Source organism: Pipistrellus kuhlii, unplaced genomic scaffold (genome assembly GCF_014108245.1).
Source record: "Pipistrellus kuhlii isolate mPipKuh1 unplaced genomic scaffold, mPipKuh1.p scaffold_m20_p_23, whole genome shotgun sequence".
NCBI lineage: Eukaryota > Metazoa > Chordata > Mammalia > Chiroptera > Vespertilionidae > Pipistrellus > Pipistrellus kuhlii.
The window spans coordinates 1,810,395-1,829,847 of NW_023425522.1; the positions used below are offsets into that span (position 1 = coordinate 1,810,395).

Consider the following 19,453-nt stretch of genomic DNA (forward strand, 5'->3'; position numbering starts at 1 on the left):
TTTTATGACTTCCCTACTTACATTAGGTCTTTTACCCATTTTGAGTTTATTCTTGTGTATGGTATAACTTGATAGTCTAGTTTCATTTTCTTGCATGTACCTGTCCAATTTTCCCAACACCATTTATTGAAGAGACTGTCTTTAATCTATCATAGGCTCTTGCTCCTTTGTCAAATATTAATTGAGCATAATGGTTTGGGTTGATTTCTGGGTTTCCTGTTCTGTTCCATTGATCTATATTCTGTTCTTATGCCAATACCAGGCTGTTTTGAGTACAGTGACTTTGTAATATAGCTTAATATCTGGCATTGAGATCCCTTCAACTTTATTCTTCTTTCAAAAGCTTGCTGTGGCTATTGTGTCTTTTTTGGTTCCATATAAATTTTTGGAGTGTTTGTTCTAGAGCTGTGAAATATGGCATTGATATTTTAATGGGGATTGCATTGAATCTACTGATTGCTTTGGGTAGTATGGACATTTTAATGATGTTAATTCTACCCATCCATGAACATGGTATATTCTTCCACTTGTTTATATCTTCTTCTATCTCTTTTTTAAAGGTGTTCCACGATCCCCAGCCCACAAACACTTCCCAGGCAGACAGGCTGTGGGGAGCAGAGAGTTGTTGTCTTTCTCAAGCACAACAGTTACTAACAAACTTCTCTTTCCCCAGAGGTCACATGAGGACATGTGAGCTCATGTCTGGCCCTGGCTCAAAGGCAAGAGGATCTGTGCAGGCAGTGCCGGGCCAGGCGAGGGCAGCGTTCCCCGGGCAGCCACGGAGTTACCTGGGCACCTTGTCACAGGAGGAACAGGGGGAGCAAGCTCTTGGTTTAAAGCGCAGGTCAGACCACACAGGTGCAGACCCCTCCCCAGCCCAGCCTCCCTCCCCGCAGCCTCTGCCTCCCTCGCCTCCTGCTCTGCTCAGAGGCTAAGGCCCATCCGCAGTGTTGGCAGAGACCAGAGCGCCAGCAGCTCACTCAGGACCCTGCAGGGAAGGGCCGCCATGGCGCCGATGACCTTGCTGGGCAGGAGCCCAGAGGTGGAGGCCAGCCCTGGAGCCTGGGGCATGAGTGGGGCTGCACCCCCAGGAGCACATGCTCCCCAGGCGCTGGTTCTGGGTCCAAGGTCTGCCTGAGGCTGTCAACGCCGCGGTCTGCCCTCCCGGACAGCCTCTGTTGCCCTTAGAGAAGTTAAGCAGCACAGGCCACACCAGTTGGCATTTTCAAAACTTTGCATAAACGGAGCAAAGGATGCTGTTTCTATCACTAACCCCTGGCGGGAGAGTCCACAGGCCCTCGCAGCCAGAGCTGTAGGTAGGAAGGAAGTTCCGTCCGTGAGACGTGCTTGTTGGGATCTGACTGCGTGGCCGGTAAGCAAGCAGGGCCCGGGGCCGCACCAGCCAGCACGTGGCCAGGCCGCTTGGTTGGGTCAGGAGGCGGGCGGTTGTGGGGCAGTGCCCCTGCCCGGCACAGAGTGAGCCTGGAGGAAGCAGAGGTAGAGGGAGCTCTCCTGGGGGCAGCTCCCAGGCGCCCCGGAGTGCTCCCAGAGGCCAGGCCCTCCCCTGACCTGGTAGAGCCTCGTTCTCTGTGTTAACTACTTCCTGTTGAAAATGCCTCCAGTGATTTCCATTTCCTGTTCTGGTCCCATAGACTCAGGCCCGGTGATGGGGGGCACAGCCGGGTGCACCCCCAAAGTCCCCTGCAGCCGCCGTGGTGGGGAGCGCTCAGGGCAAGCAGGGCGTTGGGTGGGGAGCATCATCCTGACCCTGCGGGAGGGACCCGACAGTGGCTCAGGAAGAGCGAGAGTAAATGGAAAAGGAGGACAAGGATGGAGAGGAGGAGGGAGGAGAGAGGTGAGCCTGCGGGGAGTCACTGCAGGGGAGGGGGGGCAGGCGAGAGGGAGAGATGGACAGCTGAAGGGGGGGAGGCCAGGCCTGTCCTGAAAACAATAGGGGATCCCCATCCACTATTCGAACGTAAATAGCTGAGAACTCCCTTCACAGTGGTTACCTACAAGTAGGGGAGGGACAGTTTAGTGTCACAAAGAGGGGACCGGAGTCCCGGAGTCCTGGAGAGGGTGGCTCCTGGCTCAGCGCCTCCTCCGAGGGCGGCTGTCTCCAGCTTCTGCCGCCCGGGGGTCCTCTGGGCACAGGGGCCACCACCCCAACGGCCACACCCCGACGCCGCACAGGCTGAGCGAGGGGACAGCCCTCTGCTGCTGTTTGACCGCCCCAGACCCACAGCCACGACGGGCACCCGTCCTCAGTGCAGCCCCAGCCAGCCGAGCAGCTTCTGCGCCTCACGGCCTGCTGGCCCTCGGCCGCACACTAACTCCACCTGCGGGCCTCCTTACAGATTAACCCGCCTCCCCTGGAGCCAGAGTCAGACGCTCGGAAGATGAGGATGATCCACCCATGAAGGCCCATCGTCGTAACAACAGCGCCGCTCGGCACGCTGCCCGTGGGAGGCTGTGAGCGGGGGACAGGCGGTGGACGGCAAATCTCTGTCCTTTCAGCTCTGCTGTGCCATGTGCCTAAAACTGCCATCAGAAATCAAGTCTAGCCTGGTGGTGGGGCTCCGTGGTTGAGCATCGCCCTATGAACCAGGAGGTCACAGTTCAGTTCCTGGTCAGGGCACAGGCCTGGGTTGCGGGCTCCATCCCCAGTGTGGGGCGTGCAGGAGGCAGCCGGTCATTGATTATCTCTCATCACTGATGTTTCTCTCTCTCCCTCTCCCTTCCTCTCTGAAGTCAATGAAAATTTTTTAAAAAGAAATAAAGTCTGTTAAAAATGTTTAAGCTTAGGACCCTAGGCATTAGTATTGTTTTTAAGTTCCTAAAGTTGTTACAATATTCCTGATTTAGACTATTTGGGGGGATTTATCTCTGAACTGGGGACAAAGTGGCCTTTCTTTGAGGTGAATGTCTGAACAAAGTGGGGGTTCTGGTGCCTCTGCTGCTCACCAGGGCCCAGCGGCCCGCCAGCCGGGAAGTTGCTGCAGAGGCGAGAGAGCCCGAGAGGGCTGACTGTGGCCGGAGGCAGGGCCCGAGAGCCTCAGACACCGGGGGCCAGGCGTCACTCCGCGTCCTGGGGTGCGAGATGGTGGACTTTGCCGTTACCTTTAGAGAGACCAGGCGGGAGGTCTGGGGGGCAGCGCTCCGGAGGAAGTGGGGGACGGAGAGACAGTCGCTGCAGGCAGGGGTGGTCTCCGACCTGGGACAAGGGGTGTGTGACGAGCCTTTCTCGCTGTCAACTCCTCAACTCGTGTCTCTAAACACAGCAGATTCTCCCTCCTCGCACAGCCTGCCCTCCTCCCAGGTGGTCTTTGTCCTTTTGTTCTTGTCTACGTGACACAGACATTTGCTGCTCAACGAATAACAGCATTCCTCCAGAATAAACCAGTGACTATAATAGAATCAGGGGCAAAGAAAGGGAGTGGATTGATAATTATCAGGGGAAAGGGGTGTGGGGGTGCAGGAAGAGACTGGAATAAAATCGCACACCTATGGATGAGGACAATGGGGGGGAGGAAAGGGCAGAGGGTGGGGCGGGAACCGGGTGAAAGGGAGCTATGGGGGGAAAAGGAGAAACAATTGTAATCATCTGAGCAATAAAGATTTATTTAAAAAAAAAAATGTTCCTCCATGTGGCCTCGCACCTTTTCCACTGCGCGTGGGGCGTGAGGGGGTGCCCTGGCGTGGGATGCTCAGAGCAGCAGCCTCTGACTGCGGGGCACAACCTTCTGTTGTGTTAACCACAGACTTTGGGGGTTCACTTGTTACTGCAGCATAGCCTCGCCATCCTGACTAAGCCACCCAATCACATGTCAGTGTGTCAAACATACCAACCTGGTCTGTGTTTCCACCACCAGTGAGTGAAGAAAATCTTCCCTCCTGTTGAATAACAACAGCCAAAATGCAGCATTTAAAAGAGACTCTGACTATGACCAGTTGTGTTTGTCTTTATTATCTTTTCTCTTGTTTAGTTTTAGGGGACGCGGGAAGGGGGGGAGGGGGTGTTGAACTGAAGAATGGCCCCTGAGGCCTGCTGCCAGGCTGCCTCCGTGCCCTTTGACCTGGTGAGGGACCAGGAAATGCCGCTGCTCTCGCTGGTAACACGAGAGCCGAGACAAATCTGGACATTGACGTTTGGGCCATGGCAATTGTTTAGAAAGGTTGACTCATAATTGCACACAGATTTCTTTCAGCCCATTCCTTTATTTAAAAACAACCACAGTAGAAAGGGAAAACAGGAAATGAATCACAGTGTTTGTTGGGGCAGGATCGGGTTTATTCCAACTGTTTTCTTTGGAGTTCAAATCCAGGGTGAAAACGGAGTTCTCCAGAGCGGGCCAGGTGAGGACATTGCGGATAAACAGGTTACTTTGTAAACTGGAGGCGTTATACTGATGACAGAAAACAGAAACAGGATGGCGGAGAGGGGGGAGTGTGCTTTCCTCTCCCCGCGGTGAACAGCCAGGGGGAGCCTTTCAGAACCTGAGCCACTCCTCCCTACGCCGCGTTCTCCCCACCCCCCATTCCATCCCCCACCCTCCTCTGAGCCACTCCTCCCCACGCCGCGTTCTCCCCCCCATCCCATCCCCCACCCTCCTCTGAGCCACTCAGCGTGGGGGCAGGGGCCTCTCCCGGGTGTCAGGAAGGGGCAGGCCTCCAGAGACGGGGTGCGGTCACTGCACGGTGAGCCAATGACATGCCTCCCGAACCCCAGCTCCCTGGTCTGTGAACAGGCCACAGCCTCTGCAGGGCTGACGGAGTGGCTGATGGGAGAAGGAGCAGCCGATGCTCTCCCCTTCCTCCTGCCTGCGGCCTGGCTGGCTCCACTCTGGTTTATCAGAGCCGTGGCTGGGGGCCCAGTGCTGGGAGGACGGGCACTGGTTGTCTCTAACCAGGACCCTGTCTTTGTCATTAACATGGCTTCCCCTCACAACTGGCTCCTGTGAGCTTGTAGTCATCTAAAACAGGGAAATTTCAGATGAGAAGATGCAGGAAAAAGGACTCAGAGCAACCAAACACCAAGGATGCTCTTAAATTCCTTTACTGAAATATGTATTGAGCACCCTCCCCTGAAGGCCTGGTCCCCCGCAACTGCCCTCCACTGCAGGCCTGGTCCCTCCCAACTACATTCCCCTGAAGGCCTGGTCCCCCCCAACTGCCCTCCTCTGCAGGCCTGGTCCCTCCCAACTGCCCTCTCCTGCAGGCCTGGTCCCCCACAACTGCCTTCCCCTGCTGGCCATCTTGTGGTGGCCATCTTGTATCCACATGGGGGCAGCCATCTTTGACCATATAAGGGAGGCCATCTTGTGTGTTGGCATCATGGTCAATTTGCATATTACATCTTTATTATATGGGATTATTGATTAGGCATACGGCCAGAACAGGATGCAGCCACAGGCAGTGCTGACGCTGAGAGTGGAGACAGAAAGAAGCTGCCACCCGCAGCTAGAGGCTGCAGGCTGACTAGCCGCCAGCCCCATTTGCCCTGCAGCTCCCCGGCCTGCAGTGGGGAGACCGCCTGGGTTCGCTGGCCTTATCTGGAAGGAAGCAGACTCTCCTGCTGTGACAGCGGCTCTGCAGCTCAGAGCAAGGCACAGGGCGCTGTCTCCCTGGACGGCCTTTCAGAGAGAGGGCTCCCAGGTGCTTGAGAGAAACAGCCTTGGCTTGTAAAGCTGGTCACAGGCCTGTTTACCTTCTGGAAGGATTCAGAGGGAAAGCGGCCCTCACACGTGTTCTAACGTGAGTGCCTAAGTGAAGGGAGGGGAGGAGGGGGGGCGCCTTTTATTTTTGACAGGAGGTGGGGGGTGAGCCTCTGGCTTCTCATTGTTTGTCCTCGCAGCGGCAGTGGCAGGATCGGCTCTTCTGCTAGGAGAGCCCCGGGTCTCGGGCAGAAGGAGCTGTGAGGGATGACGAGGAGGAAGAGCACGGGAAGTGCAGAGCGGGAGCGGGAGCGGGAGCGGGAGGGGAGGTGCCCCGGTTTGCGGAGGCCCTGGCCCCGAAGGAAGGCAGGAGTGGTCAGTCCTAGGTTTGGGCGTGAGCAGTCCTCTGAGGATGAGGCACGTTGGCTTAGAGGGGAGATCAAGAGTTCTATTAAGAATCCAAGTTCAATTGAACCGGTTTGGCTCAGTGGTAGAGCGTCGGTCTGCGGACTGAAAGGTCCCAGGTTCGATTCCGGCCAAGGGCATGTACATTGGTTGCGGGCACATCCCCGGTAAGGGGGTGTGCAAGAGGCAGCTGGTCGATGTTTCTCTGTCATCGATGTTTCTAGCTCTCTATCTCTCTCCCTTTCTCTCTGTAAGAAAATCAATAAAATATATTTTTTAAAAAAGAATCCAAGTTCATGCCAAGAGGGCAGTTGAACACAGGAGTCAAGGCTCAGGGGCCAGAGCCGGAGACTTCATTTTGGGGAGAAACTGGTGAAGTGTGGGGTCCCAGAGACCAGAGATGGAGCAGTGCCGGGAGGAGGGTGGCCAGGCGGGGGAGGGGGCGACAGGGAATGACTGGGCCTGCCCACAGGGGCTGGTGGCTCAGGGGACTGGGGGTGATGCAGGCTCCCTGAGGGCGGGGGGAGGAGATGGCAGGAAGGGAGGAGGAATGAGGCAGGAGCTGGAGGGCGGTGGGTTTTTAGAAAACTGTGGTTTTGTTAGACTCAGGCATTTGAATATTTGCACAAGGTGAATATTTAGTGATCCCCACCAGTTCCGTCTGCCCGCGCCCTCCCGGCCCCTCACTAGAGGGATGACACCTGGGCAGCTGCCTGAGGGCTTCTTGGCTTGTGTTGGGGTTTGGGAATGTGAGCTGAGCTACTGGCCTGGAAATACCCAGTGCAGACATTGGACAGGGGACAGGGGGACAGGGGGACAGGAGGACAGGGGGCAGGCAATGGCGGAGAGAGGAGGGTGTGCAGAGAGGGATCAGCAGGGGCAAGGCTGGAGAGGCAGGACCTGGCCACGGGGAGGGTTGGCCTTTGCTGGGCAGAGACACCCCCCGCCCTCCATGCCATTGGGGAGAGACGAGCATGGGGTGAGGACCGAGGCGGGGCTGCACACCATCTGTCCCGCCCGTGGGAGGGGGTAGTGTGGCCGGCTGTGCTGCGGTGAAGTCTGTGAGCACCAGCCGCTCCTCCCCAACCCGACTCCACACAGCACCCCGCTGCCCAGAGGGACCGCTGAAGGACCAGCAGGCGGGCACCCCGCAGCCTGCCCCACCTGCCCCCACCTGCCCCCACCTGCTTTTTGCTCCTTCTCTGCCCGATGCCCCGCTCCAGACTGTGTCACTGGATCCCATCTGGGCCCCTCAGACCCTGAGGCCAGCCCCCCATCCCGCCCCCGCACGGTGGGTCCTGAGGCCCGCTGCCTTCTGCCCGGAAGTCTCCCAGGGCTCCGGCTGGCAGCTGGGGCCTGGCTGGGCCGGGGAGGGGTGGGGGGGCCTGGCCTAGCGCCAGACCTCACTGTGGGGAGTCCTTTGGGTCTTGGTTCTGGAGGCACAGCCTCCTGGGCAGCCTCTGCAGACACCCCGGAGGTGAAGCCGACACCCCGAGTTTGGATAAAACGCGAACATCTCCGCACGCAGAGCCTCTTGCCGTGAGCCCAGAGTGGGTGCTCATGTGAGACGCTGGGGAGCCCTCCCCTCTCCGCGGTCAGGGAGCCGTGGGTGGGGATGGGGCGGGACTGCGGGGGGGTGGGCGCAGGGCTGCAGAGAAGCACGCACACGTAGGCGTCTGTTTGGAAAACTTTATTGGTCCTGCGTGTCCAGCAAGGGGGTGGGGGCTGGGGGGGGGGCAGCTCCTGGGCGAGGGGCAGGAGGGGCGGGAGGGGCTGCAGGGGCTGCAGGAGCAGGTGAGGCACTGTGGCAGCGGCCGGAGCGGCAGGCTCAGTTGCGGGCCATCTGTGAGGAGCACAGGGCGGGGAGAGGGGTGAGGCCTGGTCCCGCGCAGGCCCAGCGGCTCCCCGGCTCCCTGGCTCCCCGGCTCCCCGGCTCCCCGGCTCCCCGGCTCCCCGGCTCCCCGGCTCCCCGCAGCCCTGGCCCCCGCTCACCTTGGGCATGCTCGGCGGGAACCTGGCTTTGAAGGGGTCTTCCTTGTGCAGGGACCTCACCAGGCAGGAGCGGCGGTGGGAGAAGGTGATGAAGCTGAACTTGCCGTGGTAGCAGCCCATGCCGCTGTTCCCTGGGGACCGGACAGACCGGAGGCTCAGCCCCGCGCCAGGGCCAGACCCTCCGGGAGGCCAGCTCCTGGCGCCCCCTAGCGGCCACCCCGGAACCACACAGAGCCCGGGATGAGGGGACCTGCTGGGCAGAGGGCGGAGCTCCTGGGCGGGTGGGCACGCAGGCCGGCGGAGGGCACAGGGAAAGGGGTGGGAGCGGGCCAGGACGGCTCCGGCCCTGAGTTCCCATCCAGGGCGGGAAGGGACCCGCGGAGGGCAGGCGGGCAGACTCACCCACTCCCCCGAAGGGCAGGGTGTGCACGGACAGGTGGATGATGACGTCGTTGGCCGTCACGCCGCCGCTCGACGTCTCGGCAATCATCTTCTTAATCACCTGCCGGGGACCCAGCGCACCCCTCAGGCTCCTGGTGGGCACCCCTGAGCCCGGGAGCCAGCTGGGGCGCAGCCGGGCGGTCTCCCTCCCGCTGCCCAGGCCCAGGGGGGCGGGGGCGCGGCGGCGCCCGGGCTGCGGGCACGGGTCCCAGGCCACAGGCCGTGGGGAGCGGGGAGCGGGCTGCCCGGGCCTGGGCGGGAGGTGGGGGGCGGGGTGGGGAGTGGGGGGCAGAGGGGGCAGCCCACCTTGTCGTTGTTGGAGAACACGTAGAGCGCCAGCGGCTTCTCGCGCTGGTTGATGAAGCGGATGGCCTCCTCCAGGCTGCGCACGGTCACGATGGGCATGATGGGCCCGAAGATCTCTTCCTGCATCACCGGGGACTCGGGGTCCACGTCCATGAGGATGGTGGGGGCTGGCGGGAAGCCGCAGTCAGCCCCCCAGACCTCCCACCGCAGTGGGGGCCCGGCTTCCCCCCTGACGGCCTCCCAGGCCACCCGAGCCCCTGTGAAGCCTCCAGCCTCCTGGTGCCTGGAGGCCCGGCCGCTGGTCCTCACCCAGCCCTGCCGGGCCCCTGTGGTGCTGCCACGCCCTGCTGCATTGGGGGGGGGCTGCCCTCAGGGCCTTGGGGGCGGGGCTTCTGGGCTGGGCCAGGCTGTCACCTCTCCGCCCCAGGCCTGCACCACTCCCCTACCCGCCCCCGCCCCCAGGTATCTGTGCCCACTTGCTGCCCACGTGCAGGGCCCTGGCCGCGCTGGCAGGGCACACACCTATGTAGCGGGCGGCTGCGTCCCCGGTGCCTCCGTAGGCCACCTTCTGGCCCTCCAGCAGGCCCATCACCCTCTGGAAGTGCCGGGAGCTGATGATCCTCCCGTAGTCCCGGGACTTCTTGGCGTCGTCCCCGTAGAACTCCTGTGGGCGAGGGGATGGCTTCAGAGAGGGACGGGGCCTGGCCGGCGCCGAGGCCGGGGGGTGGCGGCTGGGAGGGCACAGGCGCCGGCCGGGCACCACGGACACCAAGGCCGCCGGGCTCAGCGCGGGCACTGCCGTTCCCAGGGCCCCGCGGCGCTCACACTGCCCGGCGGGCGCCGTCAGGGGCAGCTGAGGCCTCAGACAGGCCCGGGAGGGGGCGGCACCCCGCGGCAGCCGCTGTGGTGGGTGGCAGGATTCCGGGGGACATTTCCCTCCTTTATGCTTTTTAATCTTTTCCCAAATTATCTACAGAGTGTGGGGGGCTTTTATGGTCAGAGAAGACCCCAGCTTTCTGAAGTCCGCGCCCGCCTGCACTGCGGCCGCCGCGGCCCCGCTCACCTTCACGGCCTTCTTCAGCTTCTCCACCACCTGGCCCTGGATGGAGGGGTCGCAGAGGATGTAGTCGGGGGCCACGCAGGTCTGGCCGCTGTTCATGAACTTGCCCCAGGCGATGCGCCTGTGGGAACCGGGTCAGACGTGTCCTCACCCGGAGGCTGCGGGACGGACGGCGCCCTGTCCCGCCCTGTCCCGCCGCTAAGGCCAGGCCTCAGGGGGCGGCTGCAGATTCTGGCTGAGGCGCCCCCTGGCCCTGGACATGCTCCCTCCCCCGCTCCCCCATCTTTCCCTCACCAGTGAGAGCAGGGTTCGGGGATGTCTGGGGGGACAGCCTTTGTGCTCTTAAGCCCAGCCCTGGGTCCCTGCCCGCCATGGGACGGGAAGCTGAGCTCCCCTCTCCTCTCCCCTTCTGCCTTCCCGGGCTTGCGGGTCCCCTCGCCGCCCCCGCTCCAGCCCAGGCCCAGGCCCTCAGGGCAGGGACGGCCTGTGTGTGTGTGTGTGTGTGTGTGTGTGTGTCCCCAGCCGCGGTGCCGGGAGCCGGCAGTCAGCACGGCCCCAGCTCCCATGGGCGCTGAGCCTCACCGGCAGGCGACCTCCAGGTCGCAGTCCTTGTCCACGTAGCACGGGCTCTTCCCGCCCAGCTCCAGGGTCACCGGGGTCAGGTGCTTGGCCGCGGCCGTCATGACGATCTTGCCGACGCCGGTGCTCCCGGTGTACAGGATGTAGTCAAACCTCTCCTTGAGCACCTCAGTGGTCTCCGGGACTCCCCCATTGATCACCGGGTACAGATCCTTCCCAAGGGGAGAGTGAGGCTCAGAGAGGACCCCCCTCCCCGCCCGGCAGCCACAGCCACAGCCACGCAGCCCCCCCCCCACCCCCTACACACACACACACCCCGCTCAGGGCCCGCCCCAGAGGCAGAGGCCAGCTGTCCCCCACCCCCGGCAGGATCTCGGGGCGCACCTTGTCCAGGTACTGCGGGATGAGGGTGGCCAGCAGGCTCGCCATGTGCTCGCTCAGCTCCGAAGGCTTGATGACCACCGCGTTCCCTGCAAAGCACAGAGTCAGCGCCCTGTGCCCCCTCCCCGCCCCCCAGGGACCCAGCCTGCCGCCTCCCTCCTCCTGTGTCCTGGCAGGAGAGGCCACAGGCCTGTGTCCCCATGGATGAGACCGGGAAGGAGGGAGAGAGGGGAGGCGCCTGGAGGAAACCCTGGCACATCGCAGGGAGGCGGCCAGCGGCAGGGAGGGCGCTGCGGGGTGTGAGAGCCTGGCGGGGCCTGGGGGCCGGGAGGCCTGTTCCCGTGGCCCCAGTGGACACAGGCCCTCACACCCCTGGCCCAGCACCTCTTCTGCAGCCCTGGCCCGGCCTCCCGCAGAGAGGGACAGTGGCCTCCCTCCCTCCCTCCCTTCCCCGTCCCCCCGCCCGCACCGGCAGCGATGGCGCCCACCATGGGCTGCACCGTGAGGTCGAAGGGGTAGTTCCAGGTGCCGATGATGAGCGCCACGCCCAGCGGCTCCGAGTGGATGTAGCACTCGTCCTGCTGCGTCTGGGCGGTCTTCTCCACAGGCTCATCCTGCACCCACTCCGGGAGGTTCTTGATGGTGTAGTCGATCTCCTCCAGGCAGTACACCAGCTCATCGTGGTACGAGTTCCACTCGTTCTGCGGGGAGAGGCCCGTGAGCCCCCAGCCCACAGCGCTGAGTGGGCGACCCTGACCGACCTGCTACCTTCCCTGGCCTCGGTCTCCCAGTCTGCCAAATGGGACATGATCTGTGCCTCCTAGCAGGGCCTGTCCCGCTTGCCAGGGTGATGGGGGCCGCAGTCTCCCCGGGCGGCGGGGGAGGGCGCAGGGGAACCAGGCAGCAGGGGAGCCATAAGGCGGTGGGTGGGTCTGCGAGAGTCCGTCTGCAGGTCTGGGCACAGGTGTCAGGTGCCTGAAGGGGGGGGCGCCCCTTGGGGGGAGTGGGGATAGGGAGGGCGCCCCTTGGGGAGACGTGGGGGGGCGCCCCTTGGAGGGATGGGGGGGACGCTCCTTGAGGAGGCGTGGGGTGGGGTGGGGAGTGACACCCCTTGGGGAGAAGAGGGGGCGCACCCTGTGCAGGTCGGCGGCCAGCGCGCCCGCCAGGTCCTTCTCGCGCTCCTTGATCATGCGCCGCAGCGCCTCCAGCTGCTGGATGCGGAACTGCACGGGCCGCGTGCGGCCGGACTCGAAGGCGGCCCGGGCGCGCTGCACCACCGCGCTGATCTTGCTCATGGTGCCTGCGGGGACCGACACGGCGCTTGGAGCGGCGGGCTGCGCCCTCCTCCTCGTGCCCTCCTCCCCGCCCTCCCCGCGCCCTCCATCCTGCGCCCCCTGCGCCCTTTGCCCTCCACCCTGCGCCCTCCTCCCTGCGCCCTGCGCTCCTCGGTGTCGTAGGGGAAGGGGCCTCTCCCGGGAGCGCCGGGAAAGGGTATTCTTTGCCTCCGCAGCCCCCTGACAGTCGCCTGGTCCCTCTGGCCCTCCGATCGCCCGGAGAAGACGTCCCCCTCGCTGCAGGGAGGCGGGAAGGGGTGACGGGGCCGAGCCCAGTTCTGATGGCAAGTCAGGCCCTCCCCGCCCTGGGCCCCTCCTTCCGGCCTCGGCCGCTGGCACCAGGCCGGCGCCCCGAGCTCCCGGCGCCCAGGTCCCGGCGGCGGGGACCGCGGGGGACCCAGGCCGGTTAAGGGACCCAGAGCCGCCGGGCGGGCCGCTCCGAGGTTAGAGCGAGGACTGAAGGGCCTCGGGTTCGATTCCCAGCCCAGGACAACCCCGGCGAGGCTGCAGGTGGCATCCAGCCCTATGGGGGGCAGCCATCTGTGCGCCTCCCACATGGATGTCTCCCACATGGATGTCTCCCACATGGATGTCTCCCACATGGATGTCTCTCACATGGATGCCTCTCACATGGATGTCTCTATGTGTCCCCTTCTCCACTCTCTAAAAGCCAGTGGAGAGCATGTCCTGGGTGAGGAGCAGCCAAAATAAAACGCAGAGCCCGGAGTCAACAGCCGGGTCCTTCGCAGAAGTCCTGCTTGCTTGGGAGGCAGACCCCGTGTGTGCCCGACCCAGGACCGAGTTGACAGGGCGCCCGCGCAGAGCCAGGCCCCACCGGCTCCGCCGTGGGAAGGCGGCCCTGGGGCGCTTACAGAAACCACAGCAATGTTCCCAGACGTTCACGGACAAGAAAGTTCATCTTTGTTTATAACAGAAGCGGGACACGCCCTCAGTGTGCGTGTCAGGGCCTGTTTACCGGAAGGGGCGGGTGGTTCCCGGCAGGGGCAGGCGGGCAGCAAGGATCCATGACCCCCCCCACCTCTCTGAAAATCAATTTTTAAAATAGTTTAAATAAAACTAAAAGGGCTCGTTGCCCCTGTGTGATGGCTGAGGCAGAGGAGGGGAGGCAGGGCGAGGTGTCAGCACCTGTGGCTGCGGGTGTGCCCTGGAGAGGGGGCCCAGGGCAGCCCAGGGTGAGCCCCAAGGGGAGGAATCAGTGGCCCTAAACTTTCTGCTATGAATGTCATCTAGTTAAATGGTGGTTAGCACACTGAGACATGTCACCTCACACCGGCCAGAATGGCCACCATCAACAAACCAACACACAAGGGCTGGCGAGGATGTGGAGAAAAGGGAGCCCTCATGCGCTGCTGGTGGGAATGCAGCTGGTGCAGCCACTGTGGAGAACAGCATGGAGTTCCCTCGAAAAATTAAATATGGTACTGCCATTCGACCCAGTGACCCCACTTCTAGAAATATATCCCAAGAAACCAGAAACACCATCAAAAAGGATCTATGCACCCTGTGTTCATAGAAGCACAATTCACAGTAGCTAGGATCTGGAAACAGCCCACGTGGCCATCTGCAGAGGAGTGGATAAAAAGCTGTGGGACATTTACACCGGGGATACTATGCAGCTGTAAAAAGAAGGGCCTCTTCCAGCAGCATGGAGGGGCCTGGAGAGCATTGTGCTAAGTGAAATAACTCCAAGACAAATACCATGTGATCTCACTCATACGGGGAGCCTAATGAACAAAATAAACTGGTGAACTAAATAGAAACAGAGGCATGGATGCATGGAACAGCCTGACAGCTGCCGGAGGGGAGGGGAGGAGAGGACTGGATGAAAGAGGTGAGGGATTAGCGAAGAACATGCATGTGAACCCACAGACACAGACCACAGTGGCCAGAGGGAAGGGCACAGGCGGGCAAAGGGGTGGGGGACATCTGTAATAGTGTCAACAATAAAAATAAAAATAAAGTGTTTGTTAACTCTCTGAATACAGGTGGTCGGCAGTGCTCATGGTAGAACATGCAAAAGAGACAAAAGGGTCACAGAGATGTGAGCTCCCCCTCAGCAGCTCCTGCTGTCCCCCAGAGGCCCCCACTTCAGACGTTGCTTCACTCCTAACATCAGAAGAAAAGCAAAAGAAAGAAAATGCTACAATACGGCTATTTCCATTCTGCAAAAAAAATTACATGGACCATGTATAGTATATGTATGTATACCACATATACAATTTATGTATGTAATACATGCATATATGATATATACTGCGTGTCATACATATGATATCTATTATTATATATGGTATAGATAATTTTTGAAAAAATGGAAGTGTGTGCGTGTGTGTGTGTGTGTTCCTGCAAGTGGTTTCTGATCCCCCACTCCCCACCACCACCACCAGCGCTGCCCCCTCCAGGCTGCAGCACAGACAGGGCCCTGCTGGCATGCAGGATGCCCCAGCCTGGAGGTACCATGGGCCTCTCTCTAGGCCCTTTGGGGGGCCGGAAGGAGCCCTCACCCTGGTGCCCCTGCTGGCCATGAGCCCAGCCACACAGCCCAGCAGGAAGGCCCTCCCGCCCTGCCAGCCTCGCATCACTCAGAGCAGCCCTCAACGTGGGAGCCATGGCTGGGCTGCCAGCATGAGACCCTGTGGGCAGGACAGCGGGCACTCGGTCCCAGTCCTGCGCCTCCCTCTGCACCGCTGACCTCAGGGCCTGCCCTCCTCACCGCCCAGGCACCGTGGGTGCTCCTTCATCATCTCCTCTGGTCCCCAAAGAGGTCGAGCTGTTAGGGCCCCTTCACAGAGGACAGCGGGGCCCGCGGCATCAGGTGCTCTCAGTCAGCAAGTGGTAAAGCAGGACTGCACCTGCTCCCCTCCAGCCTCCGCTCCCTTTACTGCTGAGCCTGCCCCTCCTCGGGGAGCGGAGGGGGCTTTTCACCCACCATCCCGGGCGCCCTGCTTCTCCAGTCCTGGGTGCCCCTCCCAGCGCTGGGGCGGCAGAGCTGCCCGGAGTGGGCTCTGGGGCCTCAGGGGCAGCGCAGAGCTGTTCCCAGAGGCCCCCGCCGGGGGAAAGGAAAGGGTTACCTCTGACTGACGGTCGGTTCCTCTGACTGGGCGGCTGGGCGGCTGGCGCTCTGGGGTGCCCAGCGGCCTGCAGGGGATGCTTTTAAGGGCCTTCTCCCCACCCGCTCAGCCCTCCTCCCGCCCACTCCGCCTGGCACCCTCTCCCCTCCCTGATGTTGTGTAAGGAGACCAAAACAGTATTCAAATGCGGGTGCTCCCGCTCGGATTAGCCCTTTGTTCGCCTCTAAATGCCAGAATGTGTCTTTGAGGCTTGGGCGGGGTCACAGCCAATCTTCCCTGGAGCCCGGGCTGTGTTTGCCCTGGGTGGGGGCTCTGCTGATTGATTCAGCCTGACTGGACTGCCTCCAGGTTTCCAAAGTGCAGCTGCGCCTGTGCTCCCGGCCTCCCGGTTGCGTAAGCTCGGCAGGGGTGCGGTGGGAGACCGGAGGGTCACGCAGCTCCCTGAGATGCCCACTGCGTGGCACAGCGAGGCAGAGGCCCCAGCCCAGCCCTGCCAGCCTGGGCCTCCCCCTGAGCATCAGGGAAGAGGCAGGAGCCGGTGGGAACAGCCAGGGGGCGCCCTGTGGGGTCAGTGGGGAACCAGACGTGCTTGGGAAGGAAGGGTCTGCCAGCCTGTGCTCCACCGTCCGCCAGGCGTTTGCCAGCATCTGCTCTGTGCCACGCAGAGGATGGCAGCAGATCTGCACAATCAGCCACTCACTCCTCACACGTCCCTGCCTCTGCCGCATGGACTCTCGGCCTCTCCCCCAAACCATAGCGATTGGGATGCACGTAGGTGCTCCAGGGACTCCGATAAGGATCATGGCGGGGAAACCGTGTCTGAACCAGAAGAGAGGTGTTTCGGCAAGGAGCAGAAGCAAAGGCAGAGGCACAGAGGCAGGGACTGAGGCGTCAGATGTCCACCGCAGTCATTAGCGTGTGATGTGTGCACGTTATCGGCAGGAGCGGGGGAGGAGGCTCTGGGGCCGCGGGCCCAGGGGTCTGTGAGCGTGCAGAGGCCTATGCCTGAGCTTTCTGCTCTTAGGGAATCCCTCCTAATGAGGTCCGGACAGAAAGCGGCAGCCTCCAGGGGTGGGGACAAGAAAGGGCAAGACCCCAGGGTAGATGGGCAGATGGGAGCATTCCGGAACAGCAGAAGGCCACACTGGCAGGCTCTGGCGCCTGGGCGCCTGGGCTGGGCGGTGGGCAGAGATGGGGCACCCTCTGAGGTGGGGCGGAGCAGGTGTGTGGACCAGGCCTGTGTCAGCCTGGCACCCTCCCCACCAACGGCTCCCACTCTCTGGGGTGGCACCCGGTTATCAGGAGGTGACCCTTGCCCTCCCTGTAGGCTCGGTGAGGTGGCCGGCCGGGTGCTCCGCCGCAGACTCGCCCGGTGAGCACGGCTCCCGCGAGGCGCCGGGCTCTGCGGGGACTTGCTGGGTGGAAGGCGGGATCGAGGCCAGAGCCAGAGGGGCTGAGTCACGGTGACTGCGCGGCCCGGCTTCAGCTCCCGCAGCTCAGGGGCCTGGTCCTTCCACAGCCGGTTCCCCCTCTGGCTCCCAGGGAGCGTGGTCCCGTGGAAGGGGGCTGAGATGAGCCCCTGAGCCCCCTCCTCTCGCCCCTGCCCTCCCCATGGACCCCCCTCTGCCGTGCTCCCTGCTCCTAGCACCGCGTCCACCTCGGTTCCTCCCTCATCCTCATCCTCAGCCGGAGGCGACCCCGGCGAACGTGGGGGCAGATGGAGAACACGAAGGCAGCGGCTCCTGGGCAGAGGCGTTCGGCTCGCGGGCGCTCGTGTGAACATGGGTGGGGCAGCAGCTTCTCGCCCTGGTCACACAGAGCCAGCATCTCACAGCGCGCTTGTCTCGTGGAGAACAGAGTCTTTAAAATCAGCACTCTCATTGTTTTGGCTACGTTTCAGCATGGCTGATACAAGCGCTAATATTCCACCCCAGAGCCTCATCCTCCTGGCCCAGGCCTGGGCCTCTCCCCTGGGCCACCGCCAGCGCTGCCCACTGCCCTCCCTGAGCCACCCGTCTCCCCCTGAGCACCCGCCTCCCCCTGGGCCACCCGCCTCCCCCTGAGCACCCGCCTCCCCCTGAGCCACCCCCTCCCCCTGGGCCACCCCCTCCCCCTGGGCCATCCCCTCCCCCTGAGCCACCGCCTCCCCCTGGGCCACCCCCTCCCCCTGGGCCACCCGCCTCCCCCTGGGCCCCCGCCTCCCCCTGGGCCCCCCTCTCCCCCTGGGCCACCGCCTCCCCCTGGGCCACCGCCTCCCCCTGGGCCACCCCCTCCCCCTGGGCCATCCCCTCCCCCTGAGCCACCGCCTCCCCCTGGGCCACCCCCTCCCCCTGGGCCACCCGCCTCCCCCTGGGCCCCGTCTCCCCCTGGGCCCCCCTCTCCCCCTGGGCCACCCCCTCCCCCTGGGCCACCCCCTCCCCCTGAGCCCCCGCCTCCCTCTGAGCCCCCGCCTCCCCCTGAGCATCCGCCTCCCCCTGAGCCACCCCCTCCCCCTGAGCACCCGCCTCCCACGGCAGCTTCTCCACAAGGCGGCCAGCGGGGCTCTGAGCGAGGATGACCCCTCAGCGGCTCCCTCCCCCCCCAACACCCCCCAGCCGCTCCCTGCGCTCTGAGGGGGACCCCCCTGTCTTGGAGGTGGCGAAGGGTGTGACTTCCGGTGCATCTTCAGCCTCATTCTGTGCCACTTCCCAGCATTCTCACTCCCTCCGGCCACTGGCACTCCTGCACGGCCCCAAACTCCAGGCACGTTCCCGCTCAGGGCCTCTGCACCTGCGATTCTCGCCCCGAAACACACTCCCATCCGCTCTGCCTCAGCCACGCTTCCCCCTGCTCACCTCTCAGCTTCTCTGACCGCCGCCCCCCCAAATAATCCCCTCCTCACTCCCAGGAACCTGTCACACATGCAATCACACATTTGTTTGTGTGACTAGCTGTTGATTATTTTTCTTTGCTCCACGTCCCCCCACAGACTGGGATTTCTGTGAAGGCAGGGTCTCAGCTTTAGTTCAACCCACATGTGCTCAGTGCTCAGCGCTCAGCACAGTGCCCGCATGACCATGGACGCAGGCCAGGGCCCAGTCACCCTGCGGATGGGCTGGGCGCAGCTGAGCCGAGGCTAAGAGTAATCAGGCGTTGAGCGAGGTGGTTCTCAGCCCAGCCCAGCCTGTGTGGCTCAGCGGTTGAGCATTGACCTATGAACTAGGAGGGCACGGTTCAATTCCCGGTCAGGGCACATGCCTGGGTTGCAAGTTTGATTCCTAATTTCTGATCAATGATTCTCTCTCACAATTGATTCTATCTCTCTTCTCTGAAATCATTAAGATTTTTTTAAAAAAAAGACAATTTTCAACAAATTCACCTAAAGCTAGAAATGTGTGTGTGTGTGTATATGTGTGTGAGTGTGTGTTTGTATGTGTATATGTATGTGTGTGAGTGTGAGTGAGTGTGTGTGTATGTATATATGTGTGTGTGAGTGTGTATGTGTGTGAGTGTCTGAGTGTGTGTGTATATGTGTTTGTGTGAGTGTGTGTGTATGTGAGTGTGTGTGTGTGAGTGTGTGTGTGTGAGTATGTGTGTGATTGTGTTTATGTGTGAGTTTGTGTGTGTATGTGTGTGTGAGTGTGTGTATGAGTGTGTGTTTATGCGTGTTTGTGTGTGTGAGTGTGTTTGTGTGTGTGTGAATGTATGTGTGTGTGAGAGTGTGTGAGTGTGTGTGAATGTGTGTGTGTGAGTGTGTGTGTGTGTATATCTGTGTGTGAGTGTGTGTGTATGTGTATATGTATGTGTGTGAGTGTGAGTGAGTGTATGTGTATGTATATATGTGTGTGAGTGTGTGTGTATGTGTGTGAGTGTCTGAGTGTGTGTGTTTGTGTGTGAGTATGTGAGTGTGTGTGTGTGAGTGTGTGTGTGTATGTGTGTGAGTGTGTGTGTGAGTGTGTGTGTATGAGTGTGTGTTTCTGTGTGTTTGTGTATGTGTGTGTGAGTATGTGTTTGTGTGGGTGTGGGTGTGAATGTATGTGTGTGAGTGTGTGTGTGAGTGTGTGTTTATGTGTGAGTGTGTGTGTGTGTATGTGAATGTGTGTGTGAGTGTGTGAGTGTGTGTGTGTGAGTGTGTGAGTGTGAGTGTGTGTGTGTGTGAGTGTGTGTGTGAATGTGTGTGTTTGTGTGGGTGTGGGTGTGAATGTATGTGTGTGAGTGTGTGTGTGAGTG

General features: G+C 61.5%; 1 protein-coding gene across 2 annotated transcripts; it reads right to left on the reverse strand.

The window, feature by feature from the left end:
- Nucleotides 1-7,734: 7,734 nt before the first annotated feature.
- On the reverse strand, nt 7,735-15,378 carry ALDH3A1 (aldehyde dehydrogenase 3 family member A1). Of its 2 annotated transcripts, none has more exons than XM_036452052.2 (11): nt 15,245-15,378; nt 11,952-12,118; nt 11,288-11,519; nt 10,822-10,907; nt 10,441-10,649; nt 9,862-9,979; nt 9,321-9,462; nt 8,799-8,965; nt 8,454-8,553; nt 8,052-8,182; nt 7,735-7,902 (listed from the first exon to the last, which is right to left on the reverse strand). In XM_036452052.2, the coding sequence occupies exons 2-11, from the start codon at nt 12,111-12,113 to the stop codon at nt 7,888-7,890; spliced, it is 1,362 nt and encodes a 453-aa protein (XP_036307945.1). In that variant the 5' UTR covers nt 12,114-12,118; nt 15,245-15,378; the 3' UTR covers nt 7,735-7,887. The 2 variants fall into 2 exon arrangements, with proteins under 2 accessions (XP_036307945.1, XP_045442464.1); XM_045586508.1 differs by lacking the exon at nt 15,245-15,378 and adding an exon at nt 14,898-14,902.
- Nucleotides 15,379-19,453: the final 4,075 nt, after the last annotated feature.

What these genes read in the sequence shown, in the direction of transcription:
- ALDH3A1 (XM_036452052.2), bottom strand. Translation starts at nt 12,113, where the DNA reads ATGAGCAAGATCAGCGCGGTGGTGCAGCGCGCCCGGGCCGCCTTCGAG. An exon ending in GGTGGGCGCCATCGCTGCCG is followed by an intron (nt 10,908 to 11,287) that starts GTGCGGGCGGGG and finishes TGTGCTTTGCAG; the next exon opens with GGAACGCGGTGGTCATCAAG. An exon ending in AGCTGAAGAAGGCCGTGAAG is followed by an intron (nt 9,463 to 9,861) that starts GTGAGCGGGGCC and finishes CCTCGCCCACAG; the next exon opens with GAGTTCTACGGGGACGACGC.